The 14,292-nt window shown below is 36.0% G+C and overlaps 1 protein-coding gene across 1 annotated transcript; it reads left to right on the top strand.

Annotated features, from left to right (window-relative positions):
* Nucleotides 1–925: 925 nt before the first annotated feature.
* On the top strand, nucleotides 926–9,597 carry shtn2 (shootin 2). Its single transcript, XM_053498435.1, has 17 exons — nucleotides 926–1,002; nucleotides 1,781–1,830; nucleotides 1,914–1,974; nucleotides 2,205–2,299; nucleotides 3,160–3,334; nucleotides 3,517–3,614; nucleotides 3,731–3,812; nucleotides 4,040–4,134; nucleotides 5,702–5,848; nucleotides 6,550–6,703; nucleotides 6,833–7,004; nucleotides 7,103–7,161; nucleotides 7,260–7,360; nucleotides 7,684–7,710; nucleotides 8,001–8,054; nucleotides 9,108–9,264; nucleotides 9,439–9,597. The coding sequence occupies exons 1-17, from the start codon at nucleotides 969–971 to the stop codon at nucleotides 9,585–9,587; spliced, it is 1,710 nt and encodes a 569-aa protein (XP_053354410.1). The 5' UTR covers nucleotides 926–968; the 3' UTR covers nucleotides 9,588–9,597.
* Nucleotides 9,598–14,292: the final 4,695 nt, after the last annotated feature.

Genomic DNA, 14,292 nt, shown 5'->3' with positions numbered 1-14,292 from the left:
TCTATATATTCAGTATATACAGTGAGACACACACACACACACACACACACACACACACACACACACACACACACACAGACACACACACACGCGCGCGCGCACACACACCAATCAGCTATTATATATAACATACTGTATATACTGTAGGTGTGTGTGTGTGTGTGTGTGTGTACTGTATGTGTGTGTACTGTATGTGTGTGTACTGTATGTGTGTGTGTGAGAACGATCGGCGAAGTGATAAACATAATTCACTATACAGCAATGGATTTAAACACATCTGATCCACAGAGGCTCCACCCAGCAACCCACATAACTCAAAGCCAATATCCTGTTGCCAGATACCACGGCACACCCCACAGGCCCCGTGGAGCCACATTGTGAAAGGTCAGAGCTGCCTCTGGGCTGGGGTACAATGGGAACCCAAAGCCCAGGTAAATTAATTGTTAATGTTATGGCTGATCAGAGTATAAATGTACACACAAATTTTCATCAATAAACTACATATATAAAGTTATAGAAATGCTAATTGGTATGCTTAATCAGCATTTATTTTTAATGTTAAAATTGTTTTAGTTTTGAAACAAACAATTAAATGAAATTCACATTCTTGGAACTAAATGCCTAGACACTGAAATATAACATCAAACTCATACTGTATTTGTATTTCCAGCAGGATACTGTACTGAAGGGAACATTTCTTACATATTTTCAATTTTATGTATTTTTAATATATGCTATATTTTAGCAAGAAGAACAAGGAGAACAAGATTGTTTTATAATTTTAATGTATAAACTTTGTTCTAACCTCTAAGAACTCTTTTCCAGTAAAAGACATAAGATGATGAAACTTCCATGCATGTGAAGAAAAAGGTTTCAGTTCTTCTTTGTCTTATTACTTTCTCTGTAATTCCTGTTTACTGCTCAGACTTCAACATCAGTTCTTATAGTGATTCTGGATTGTTACAGAGATGTGGAGCTCAGGAATAGAATTTGAAAATTTAGGTAAGATAAGTAATTTTTCTTGTACAGTGTATATCAAAGATTCTACTGGGACTGTAAATGCAAATGTGGAGCAGTCACAGTGAGTTAGAATGTATAGAACTTAAATAATATAAATATCTCTAACCCTATATTAGTCATACTGATGATATTAGACATTCTTAGTTTCCATCCTTGTAAATAATTACGTAAATAAAGTACATTTTCTCATTAAGGTTTTGTGTGTGTGTGTGTGTGTGTGTGTGTGTGTGTGTGTGTGTGTGTGTGTGTGTACTTTAAATATTTTGAGAGATACTTTTAACATAACGTAGCTTGAGGTTGTTTAGTTATTATACAAAAAAAGTAAAAAAATATATATTTTTTCTTATTCAGTCAAGTCTTACATACTTCACATGTAATTACAAAATTAGAATACAATTACAAAATTTTTTAGTTATGGCTACACAGGATACCACAGTTATTATCATGATTCAGGTTTGACATAATTTTTTTTATGCCAAAAGAAGTTCCAAAAAAGCACCAAAAACTGGTGTGAAATCTGATTGAAATAATTTTGGTTTTATTTAAAATCTTTAACCTCCATACAATGAAGGATTATTCTTTTTCATTTATTTGATGCTTACTAGTAAACCAGAGTTCAGTCCCAGTTTAACAAACTAGGTAAAGGCCTTACAGAAAATCAAGATTGGAATTCCTACTTGTATTTGTATCCAATCTATATTTAAACATACTCACACTCCCAACAAGTACCTTAACCTTTAACCATTTATTCTCTCTTAAGACTCCGAGGATGACAGCGTCCTGTCTTCTGAGGAGGAACAAGACATTCAGGTAGTTAAAAAATATTTCTATGTTCCTGCATTATTTAATATTTTGTGTAGTCATATTTACCTTATTATTAATAATTTTTACAGTGTGAGATTTTGGAGAAGCAACGGGATGAAGCCAACCAGAGACTGTGTCAAATGGAGGAAGGTGAGCTGAATGGGGAGCTCATGTTATTTGACCCAAACAAATCTTCCTTCATGCCAGTAAAATAGTGGTATATAATAAAGATTATGCAATTTTAACTGACTGTACGGAACTGAGGTTACTACACATCTTTTGTGAATATAGTGTGCACTCAGAATGACACAAAATCTTTTTTCTAAATAAATGATCCAACATAAAATAGTTTTTTCTTTTCCTATATGCATTCCCATTAGCATCCGTTCAGTTGCTGAAGGAGATAAACATGCTGGAAATTCAGTTTGGGATTGAACGCTCTTGCAGAGAGAATGCTGAGGCTTTTGCCTTAAAGGTGAGATCACCATGTCTGGCTAGTGAACATCCACACAGTCACCTTGTACACTTACACACCTACATGATGCCTTATATTAAAGCAATTTGTTGTGCACTTTAAGCTGTATATAGATTTTGCACTACCTCCTTGGACCTGTTTTTGTACACTTGTATTGTAACATGGCATATACAGGTATGTAACATAGCAAATATTATTTAATAGTATTTGCTATGTTTTAACATCTTGCACAACATGACCAAGCCACTGACTTGTCAGTAAACCTAGTTCTGATTCTAAATATGAAATGCATTATTTACTTATGTTAAACTTATAAAAACCTTAAGTATTTTTCTTTTTACCTACATTTGAAAACAGTTAACAAGATGGTATTCAATGTATTATTGCTGGCAATTATAGCACCTTTGGGCGCCTAACTTTCATTGACCATCAATAAAAAACACAGGCCCATAACTTACTGACTCAACTAAGACCATGTGACTTCCTGAGACTTGCAACACATCACCTATTCAGCTGTACACATTAAATAGTCTCAACAGTAGCAAAGCAAATACGTCTGTTGAATAATAATCCTAATCTGCTCAGTTATGAGGTATGTTTTCTTTTTAGCAAAGCCTTTATAATTTTCTTTTTAAAAACAATTAAATCTTCTTTTTAATGTAATAATTTCTGATTTACTTATCTAACAGTAAAATATTGTATAGAGAAACATAATTTTCTATTGAATGTCCAATTTATCAATATCATTTACAGTATAAATGCTTTTAAAGGATAAATATATGCACTTTTATTCCAGTACTGTACTATTGTCTTAGTACAGTCTTAGTATTGTTCACAATGCATGATGTTTGATTTCATAGGTGACTAAAGAGAACAAGGTTTTAAAGAGAAAAAGTCAAGCTCTACTGCCCCTAATACCAGAGATACCTGAAAACCTGGCTGTTCTGAAGCTAGAAGAGGACACTGATTCTGACTTTAACGCGTCAGGGGAACTGGCTGAAGAACCACTTCTCAAAAGCCAGGCCCAGATCAGAGGTAATCCTCCTTCCTGAGATACAGTGTTATGGTGACTCCTAATTACATTTTAGCTGCAATTTAAAATCCATTTTTAGAACTATTCTCTCATTGCTTTTTACATGTGTAAAACCATTAAGTAACCAAACTTTTATATATTGAAATTATTTTTATGAATATTTCTATGGGCATTGTGTTGTCAGAGCTTCAGTCCTCTGTTGATCAGCTTTTGGGAGAAAAGATGCAACTGTGTGAGCAAGTAGAAGTATTGAAAAAAGAAAAGGAAGAACTGAAAGAGCAGGTACAGAAAATGCTGTGTGATATCACTAATGTGATTCTTTTTGGAGGATTATATTCTCTGAGGATGTGAAAAGTGCCGTGAGAATGTTGCCAATATTTTTATTATCACTGTAACAGCTTGCAGTTGAAGTTCAGGAGAAAGAGGCCATTTTGATGAAGTTAACTAAACAAAGTCGAACAGTGAACAAAATGAAAAGAGGTAGGTAAAGATATATATATATATATATATATATATATATATATATATATTCATATATATATATATATATATATATTCATATATATATATATATATATATATATATATATATATATATATATATATATTATGCATGTAGTTTCTTATGCAATTATACTTCTCTCTCTCTCTCTCTCTCTCTCTCTCTCTCTTGCTCAATCTCTCTGTATTTATATACAAATATGCAGTATCCCAGCTTGTTACAGAAGAGTTTGCAGAGATGTCACAGAAGCTGGAAATGGAACAAGGACTCAGACATCATGCTGAAAAGTTTGCACATCAGGTAGAATTCTTTGTTTTATTTATTAAAGGGTATGACTGTCGTGCTGGGTTGCTCTATGTCAGTCAGACATTATTTGCCTTAAGGCCAATGTTGAGTTACTACATATTATGAAGCAAATTTAGAGGATTTAGATGATTTTTTACTCTTAGAAATACAAATGCATTTACACCTGCCTCTACTTATTGTGCTTTTTGTAAAATAAAATTAAGGATGTTCATCGGAGAAAGCATCAGACCAATCATTAGTACATCTGGTCAATAAATATCTATTAGAAAAAGAAAGCAAACTGTCGGTCATGCAGTTACGGATAAGTAGACAAGCAGCAAGATGTCTGTTTCCCACTGTTCAACAACCCTGTTGTTTTGTGTATATTGGGATAATGGGACGCACACGCACGCACACGCACGCACACACACACACACACACACACACACACACACACACACACACACACACACACACACACAGGCTGCACCATGTTTTCATTTATGCCAGCTGTTCTGGCATTTATTCTGTCTAAGTGAGCATCTCAGCACTGAACGCTTCCTTGTGTTCACCCACACACCCCTCCTTGATAATTAGTACCCATCAAGATGGCAGTTTGTAAACTGAAGCTTTTTAGCCCCCTGTCCTTGGCTTACACTTTATATCCGCCACCATCATTGTTGCCTTTGTCCATATTGTTCACCATTTGCAGATGGCATAATGAGGGCCTTGCAGGGGGAATTTCACCTGTGAAAGGGACCCCTACTGTTTACACCCCACTCAGTCTCACTCTCAATGGCCCACCACACACTAAACAGCTTGAATGAGGCTCTTTATTGCTAGTCCTGTCCATTTATGTGTTTTACCCTGTTTTCAAAACACATTCATTTCCTTATTTGAATTTCTGTTACAAAGAGTCTAATGAAGGCCTAACCCAAACAGAAGTAAATACAGGCTTTTCTTTATATAAAGAGCTGCAACTATTCACTTGTCAAAACCAGGCTCTTTTTGTCTAATGGTCACACTGTTGGTGTGAGCGTCACTGATTGAACTCTGCAACTTGGTGGTTATGTAGCGAACTAAGAGTAATTCATTCTTAAGAGAACTGAAAGTTATGATCTGAAACTAAAACAGATTCACTTCCAGGGTCTTCTTCAGGTTCCTTCTTTTCTCTCTGTATAGCATGAATCAGTTAGAGTCATGTGGTTTTTGAAGGTTAAGTCCAGGGATGTTTTGATGCTTTTCTACTTTTTTGACCAATTGTCTTTGTTTAAACAAAGAAAGAAAGAAACAAAGAAAGAAACAAACAAGACAATACCAGCTTTATTCACAGAATTATTATATGGATTATTGATTTGAACCGTGAATTGTGGGTGGGGAAACAAACTGGTAGAAAATGTCTACTAGAAACTGACAATTCAAAATTAATCTTTTTTAAATTTTATGCCTGATGTTGATCTAATAATTATTACTTATTCCTTTGTGCCTTACAACAGAATGCACATATAGTATATACTTACGTGACATTTGATTCATTATTAAAAAAGCTAATGGCTGTTTAAATTGAAATGGATGAGTATAGGTGCTGGTGAAGCAGAAGGAAAGCCAAAGGCAGAGCTTGGCCCTGGTACAAAATGAAGAAGTTGACTCACAGCTTCAGCAAGCCTTTGAGCAGATGGCTCAGATCAGCAAAGCACTGGAAGAGATTCGACTGCATTATCAACACAAGGTGTGTGCATATGTGTGAGAGGGACAGAGAGAGAGAGAGAGAGAGAGAGAGAGAGAAATTCTTTACTCAAGTAAAAGTGCATTTACTCTTCTAAAAATACTCTGGTAAAAGATGCATTGTGGTTTATAAAGAGTGCAAAGAATATGACTCTATGCGGTCTACTGTCTAGTTCTTGTTGTGCCTTAAGATGTTAAACATTACAACAAAACAAAACTGACAGAAAAATAGACACCACCTGTAACATACTTCCGGGTGTACTGTAATGTGAACAGAAACACATACAACTATCACATTTAACAACTACAGTGTAAATAAAACAAGAAAATGGTACAAAGACAAATGCACAGGTGAATACTGCACACAAAAGTGCTGGTAACACGTTGTAAAAATATTATCTAAGACTAACAAACAGTTTCATTCCTAATCTCTTAAATGTTAGTCAGAATGATAATGCATCTTATAATGGGGCTATAGTGAATACAATATAGTGAGTACAAAGTAAAGATGTAATAGTCAAAAAATAATGCATGGAAATGTCCTAAGTTACAGTTACTGTAAGTCAGTAAACGTTATAATGGACTACCTCTGGTTTGAATTTATGATGTGAATTTATGAATATGAATTTACTAAAGCAAAAATGATGAACAAAAATAATTAACTTCTGTCCTAACTGTCCTTCTGCATTGTGGTTTCTCCTGCAGAGGAGTCAGTCCCAGGCAGTGATGGATGAGTTTAATGCGCTTACTGAGATGCAGATGGTCAGAGCTCAACTAGAGACGAAAACGGAAGAGAAGATGAAGATTGAAAATCAGTTGAGAGACTCAGAAAAAACAGTGACAGCACTGCAAGAGAAAGGTGAGGTCAATTGTTCTGTGTTAACGTTAGTTTAATGAGTTCAGAAAAAGTTTATGTTAAATTAGAAGGGATTAAGGTTATGACATGTAAAAGTGCATCTATTTTAATTCTATTATAATGTCGACTCAGTTAAGCAGCTTCAGGACATGCTGAAAATGGTCAAAGAGAACCCTCATATTGAATCTGACCCATCAAATGAAGTAAATGTCACTCCAGCACAACTCTGTTCAACTCCTCCACCTTCTCCCCCACCTCCTCCTCCTCCTCCTCCTCCTCCGGTGCTCTTTAAAAGTCCTATTGAGTAAGGTCAAACTGATAATCTTACCATTATCATAACATATACAATATACAGAAAAGTCATAATTTTTTTAAGATAAATATATGTATGTATGCCTCTAGCCCACTGGATGCTTTAAGGAACAGAAAGAAGTCTGGAAGCAATAGCACTAACCTAAAGAGTAAGAGCTATATGTGCATCTACTTCTCAATTATACAAACTCTTTACTTTGCAAGAATGAATTTAAGTCATTTCTGTTCTGCCATTTTGGTATCACAGAACCTGCACAGTCTGTAGATGTGAAAGCCAGGGCAGTGGATGAAATGATGGAGAGAATTAAGAAAGGGATTGTCCTGAAGCCAACTCAGAAACCTTCACAGGTAAATAAAGAAACTGGGTTATTTATTCAATTAAAAACAGATCAAAATTCTTTCTTATTATTATTATTATTATTATTATTATTATTATTATTATTATTAATGTTTGTGTTTGTTAATAATACACAACTGCAATGTTTTATTGCAATTATAATAAAAATAGCAAGTTATAATTTTATTATTTAAAATGTTTTTTTTTCAATTAAAATGTATTTTTTATTATGTATTTTTAATCTTTTTTATTTTTTACAATCTTTTATTATTATTATTATTATTATTATTATTATTATTAATATTATTGTTGTTGTTGTTACTATATCTTACAGACTGGCTTAGATGAAGACTCATGGAAGGTTTGTGCCTATTGAATTATAATACATACAGTAAATTTGTATGTCAGTGGTGTTATTTTAAAGGAAATTTGCAATGAAGGTGTGGGAAAAAAATAAAGAAAAAAACTACACACCCTCTTCTAGTCTACGTATTGTAATATATGTAATTTTTCTGGATACATACCGTCTGTACCATTCTGTACCAAAATACCAAGCTTTTAATGTAATAAAGTGACTGACATTGAAAAACATAGCTGTTGCTGATAATAGAGTTATGTTGTAAGTGAAGAGTTGTTGTTTTTTTCTTACAGGATCAAAGAGCTGAGAAGAGGAGATCTGCTGTTCTTGAGTTGCAGGGAATATTGGTAAAAAGCTCCATCCTATCACAACCATTCAAATCTGTAAACTGCAAAATGGTCTTTATTTATGCAATTCAGAATTTTATTTCTCTTAAGCTAATAACTAATATGTCTCCTGAGAATATCATAACAATATTATTAGTTAGCTTTTAGTTAGCTCTAAGCAAGCTGGTTTCTTAAAGGTCATATATTATACTCCTTTTTTAAAACAAGTTTACCTACATCTTAAATACTGTATCTTCAAATTGTGCATTCTGACATGTTTAATGTTGCTTTTCTTTCCAAAATTTTTCAAATGTGCCATGAGTAATTTAACCGCCTCCAAACACCCCTTTGAAGAAGCACATTTTTCTAGCCAATCAGAATGCAGGGATTATAAGCATTATCTTATCAAGCATTTCTCCACTTTATCAGGCTTTTTAAATCCACACTTCTTGATTCACACACAAAAGGGTCAAATAAATCCTCAATATACAACTAAAAGCGGCACAGCTAGGCAGAACTGGGCAGAGTTGAGCACTGAGCTGGGAAGGGTTTTTGGTATATGAGGTCACGATAAGAGGAAATCTGAGCTTTGTGTTTAAAAACCTGGTTCATACACAAAAAAAAAAAAAAAAAAACAGCGGGGGCTATCTTTTCTCATTTTTTTGTAAGTTGGTGTAGACTGGAGACCCATTAGAAATAGACCCATCTACAAATGACTAAACATTAAATTTTGCACAACAGATTTCCTTTAAATAGGATTTCCAATAGCTCTGCTCATATACAGTCATTCTTTGAGCCAATGATTCGGCAGCAGCACATAAGGTTATGTAGTTTTATGTCAAGAACCTAATTAAATATTCACGTCAAACATAAAAAATATGATCTCTCTGATCTGCAAGTTTCTTTCATTGTGCTGCTGCCACATTATTGTTTGGATGACTTTATGTGCTGGTGAGCATGTGTTATTATGATAATCGAATGCAGGTGGATGATGAGTGCATAAACCCTGAGAGTATGTGCGCTAACAATTCTTTAGTTCTTTAGTTCTAACCTGACTGTCAAATTCCAACTCAGGACACCATTAAAAAACCAGGACTCAAAAGGATGTCATCGAGAAAGAGGATTAGCCGTAATGTAGGGGAGGCTGAGCTTCAGATTGTTTTGCAGAGAAGAAGGAGGGCAATTGGGGATGATACAGGCGCCTCACCCACTGCAGCCCCAAAAAATCAGGGTAAATGTTTTTTTATTTAGATCCAGTGCTCAGTTATTAAAAATTTCAACAATTTAAAATAATTAACAATTAACAATTAAGTTATTAATTATATTTCTTACTCAATTCATTTTAGTGAATCTTTTGGGATGATTTTTTGGGTAACAATATATATATATCAATCCCAAACCATAGATCCACCTGCTACATCCACAGCCACAAGCTCCTCAAATTGGCTAGCAGAGAGTGGGAATACTCCTGTCCTGCGAAGGCTGAAACAGAACCAGGAAAAGAGAAACTCACGCATCAGAGCATCAGAATGTATCATTTGGGAAGACAAGTGAAGATGAAATTTGATGTAATTCATATGGTTAATTTATAATAACAGATAAAATCCAAATAAAGTTTCATTGCCTATGTTAAAAATTATTTAATTTAAAGATTTTAAAAAATCAAATTCACCGACCCTTAAGAAAAAAAAATTATTATTATTATTATTATTATTATTATTATTATTATTATTATTATTATTCATTTAAAAGAAAATGTTATGCCACTGAACATAGTCCCTAATTAGAAAAGCAAAGTTGAATGTAATTATTGGGTTTAAATTTGTAGGCATCATTTTAGAATGGTCAATAAAGGAATAAAACACACTTCTTTTACAGCATATTTATCTACAGTATATGTTTTTTTCCCCCAACTAGATTTCTGTGCTTTTAAGAAATAAATGATTCTGTGAGGTGTCATCAATCTTCCTCTGTTTGTCTATCTGCATTCTCCATGTGTTTTTAAAAGCCCTTAGGCAAGTTCATTCGGGCATCAAGAAGATGGGGAGAGGTGCTTTTTTCTCTCCACACCATCACTCTGCTATTCTTTGCTAAAAGCATTTAAGTGGAAAGGAATTATTTGCACTGTAGTAGCTCTTGGCTTTCTGCTTTTAAACTCAATTTATTCTATAAGAGTTCTTTTCACCCCCTTGAGAGAGAGCCCTTTATCCCACAAACATTATAAATAATTTATATCTCTTACTAGGAACTGTAAGGTGTCTGATTTCTCTGTGTGTGTATGCTGGCGTGGGGTTGGTCTCTAAGGGATGGGTATGCATATGTGATTTAGATAAGATGGCATGGTGGCATTTTGTTTCTGCCTTACAGCTGGAAGGTCCCCTGGTTTCATCCTAAGCTTAGGTTATTGTCTGTGTTGCATTTTTGTGCATGTTCCTATCTGTGGGTTTTGTCTCACTGACAATTAATGGGCTTGCTGTGCCATAGATGTGAATAAGCATGTACGTTGACTTACATACTATTCAAGGTTCCATGCTTGAAGCACAAAATCTAATTGAATGGACAAATTATGTAGATCAGAGTTTTACACCCAAAGGTTGCTGGTGGTGGTTAACTTAACTTAAACATAATATAATGTAGCATTTAATTGTAACATTATATGTTAAACTGATAAAAGTTGTTTATGGTACTCATACAGATCATGTCAAAATATAGGATGTGTGAATAAATATTAATTACAGTGTTAACTAGACAAACATTCTGTAAGTAAGGAGATTATTTAATAAGTTGGATTTACATTCATGGGCAGTGACAAAGCTTAACCATGTCCTATAGTATATTTAAACAGTATCTAATAAAGTATGAAGCCAGCATTTTGAAACAAAACATGAAAATCTGAGCGCATAACCTTTTTGTAAGAAAAGTCACTTCGATTTAAAAAGCAACAAACAAACGAGCAAAGTTTTGCTTTATGCTAACATGTCTTCCTGCAGAAAAAGGATTATCTTAAGTATTACTTGACACAAATAATTTGCATAAATGAGTTAGCTGACCAAAAAGCCATCAAAACCCCTGATGATGATAACTGGGGAGAAAATCAAGGGGAAACAAGCTATAAAAACACACAAGAAATACACCGACCAGCATAGTTTTATGATCAAATGCAAGCAATAAAATGCAGAAAATATCTGAGCAAGTAAAGTTGAGCTACTAATAAATTATTAATACTTTGTTTCTTTTATTATTGTGATTGCAGTTCTTAACAGGTTTCTAAACTTTAAGGTGTTGTAATAATGGAAACATGTTTTTTTGTGCAAGCATCTTATTATAAAACAATGGGTGTCTGTTTATTATTTCTGCATGTCGGTATATAGATAACATGTACTGTTATAATTTGACTGGCAACAACTTAGAGGGAAAAACTACAGGGGGGAAGCAGAAGCTCAAGCAAAAGCGGAGTCTGTAGTGCTATTAATGTGAAACCAAAAGAAGGTGAGGCCTATCAACTATTAAACTATTAAACACCTCTCCTGTTATATTAAACTTTCAGCACATAACACTCAGTATGACTGCAAGTCAGTTCATGCTATCTGTTATTACACAAATGACAATAGGATCCCTGTTGAGTTCCTCTCAAGGTTTCTTCCTATTGCTATCTCTGGGAGTTTTTCTGTGCCACTATCGATCAGCTTGTTCATCTGGGACAATCTGATCATTATAATTAACACATATTTTACAGAATCAAAGCTGCTTTTTAACAATGACTATTATTAAAAGTGCTATATTGATATAATTGAATTGAGTTAGAGTATGTTGTTGTTAGGCAGCACAGTGGCTCACAGCTCCAGGGTCTGGGTTCAATTCCTGCCCTGAGGTCTGTTAGTTAAGTTAAGCCTTTATTTGTCACATATACATTACAGCACAGTGAAATTCCTTCTTCGTATATCCCAGCGTAACTGGGGTCAGAGCGCAGGATCAGCCATGACACAGTGCCCCTGAAGCAGTTAGGGCCTTGCTCAAGGGCCCAACAGTGGCAACCTGTTGGAGCTGGGGGCCGAAACCGCCGATCTTCCGATCAGTAACTCAGTGCCTTATCCCTCTGAGCCATCACTGCCTGTGTGAGTTTCCTTAGGGAACAGACATGCAGATTAGGCTAATGGGCATTACCAAATTGCCCATAGTGTGTCCATGTTGCCCAGAGGTCCTACCATGTTTGTAAAAATTTAAATAAATACCATGGTCACCATAGGCCTCTAAGGTCCCTATTTGGACTACCCCTCCATTTTATCTGGGCTTGGAACTGACACTGCATCCATCGGCAAGGATTTGGGCATTGAGTGGGCTGTAGTTGATCGTTGATCCATGATACCCTTGGATCCCTTATCACAGTTCATGTGTGGCCTACTTTGAAGCTTACTTTAATAAAGCTGATATGGCATTCACTCTGGAAAAAAAAGCCAATCTGAATGTCAGAATGGGAAAGAAAGTTGATTAAAGCAATTTTGAGCGTGGCATGGTTGTTGGTGCCAGACGGGCCGGTCTGAGTATTTCCCAATCTGCTCAGTTACTGGGATTTTCACGCACGACCATTTCTAGGGTTTACAAAGAATGGTGCGAAAAGGGAAAAACATCCAGTATGCGGCAGTCCTGTGGGCGAAAATGCCTTGTTGATGCTAGAGGTCAGAGGAGAATGGGCCGACTGATTCAAGCTGATAGAAGAGCAACTTTGACTGAAATAACCACTCGTTACAATCGAGGTATGCAGCAAAGCATTTGTGAAGCCACAACACGCACAACCTTGAGGCGGATGGGCTACAACAGCAAAAGACCCCACTGGGTACCACTCATTTCCACTACACATAGGAAAAAAAGAGCTCACCAAAATTGGACAGTTGAAGACTGGAAAAATGTTGCCTGGTCTGATGAGTCTCGATTTCTGTTGAGACATTCAAATGGTAGAGTCAGAATTTGGCGTAAACAGAATGAGAACCCGGATCTACAGTATTATGCCTTGTTACCACTGTGCAGGCTGGTGTTGTAATGGTGTGGGGGATGTTTTATTGGCACACTTTACGACCCTTAGTGCCAATTAGTCATCGTTTAAATGCCACGGGCTACCTGAGCATTGTTTCTGACTATGTCCATCCCTTTATGACCACCATGTACCCATCCTCTGATGGCTACTTCCAGCAGGATAATGCACCATGTCACAAAGCTCAAATCATTTCAAATTGGTTTCTTGAACATGACAATGAGTTCACTGTACTAAAATGTCCCCCACAGTCACCAGATCTCAACCCAATAGAGCATCTTTGGGATGTGGTGGAACGAGAGCTTCATGCCCTGGATGTGCATTCCACAAATCTCTATCAACTGCAAGATGCTGTCCTATCAATATGGGCCAACATTTCTGAAGAATGCTTTCAGCACCTTGTTGAATCAATGCCACGTAGAATTAATTCAAGTTCTGAAGGCGAAAGGGGGTCAAATCTGTGTGGCCACCAGCTGCTTGAAGTACTGCAGTGCATCTCCTCCTCATGGACTGCCTATTGCGGACAGTCTGAGCACTGATGGAGGGATTGTGTGTTCCTGGTGTGACTCGGGCAGTTGTTGTGGCCATCCTGTACCTGTCACGCAGGTGTGATATTCGGATGTACCGATCCTGTGCAGGTGTTGTTACACGTGGTCTTTCACTGCAAGGATGATCAGCTGTCCTTCCTGTCTCCCTCTAGCGCTCTCTTAGGTGTCTCACAGTGCGGACATGGCGATTTATTGCCCTAGCCACATCAGCAGTCCTCATGCCTCCCTGCAGCATGCCTAATGCACGTTCACGCAGATGAGCAGGGACCCTGGGCATCTTTCTTTGGGTGTTTTTCACAGTCGGTAGACAAGTCTCTTTAGTGTCCTGCGTTTTTAGAACTGTGATTTTTAATTCCTACTTTCTTTAAGCTGTTAAGGTCTTAACGACCATTCCACAGGTGCATGTTAATTAATTGATTATGGTTAATTGAACATGCATGGAAAACATTGTTTAAACCCTTTACAATGAAGATCTGTAAAGTTATTTGGACATTATTGTTGAAAAACACAGTCCTGAAAAAGGGACCTGTTTTTTTTTTTTTTGCTGTATATATATATATATAGTCCACCCCTGACAGACAGTAACTGAACGGCTGTTCAGTGTAATATTCTCCCAGGCCACAGGTGGTGCTGTGGTGTCTGTACTGCGCTTTCTCTTCTTCAGCTCTCTCGGAGGACTAAG

This window comes from Clarias gariepinus, chromosome 1 (genome assembly GCF_024256425.1).
Source record: "Clarias gariepinus isolate MV-2021 ecotype Netherlands chromosome 1, CGAR_prim_01v2, whole genome shotgun sequence".
In the NCBI taxonomy this organism is placed as follows: Eukaryota; Metazoa; Chordata; class Actinopteri; order Siluriformes; family Clariidae; genus Clarias; species Clarias gariepinus.
This window is presented reverse-complemented; position numbering and strand designations above follow the sequence as displayed.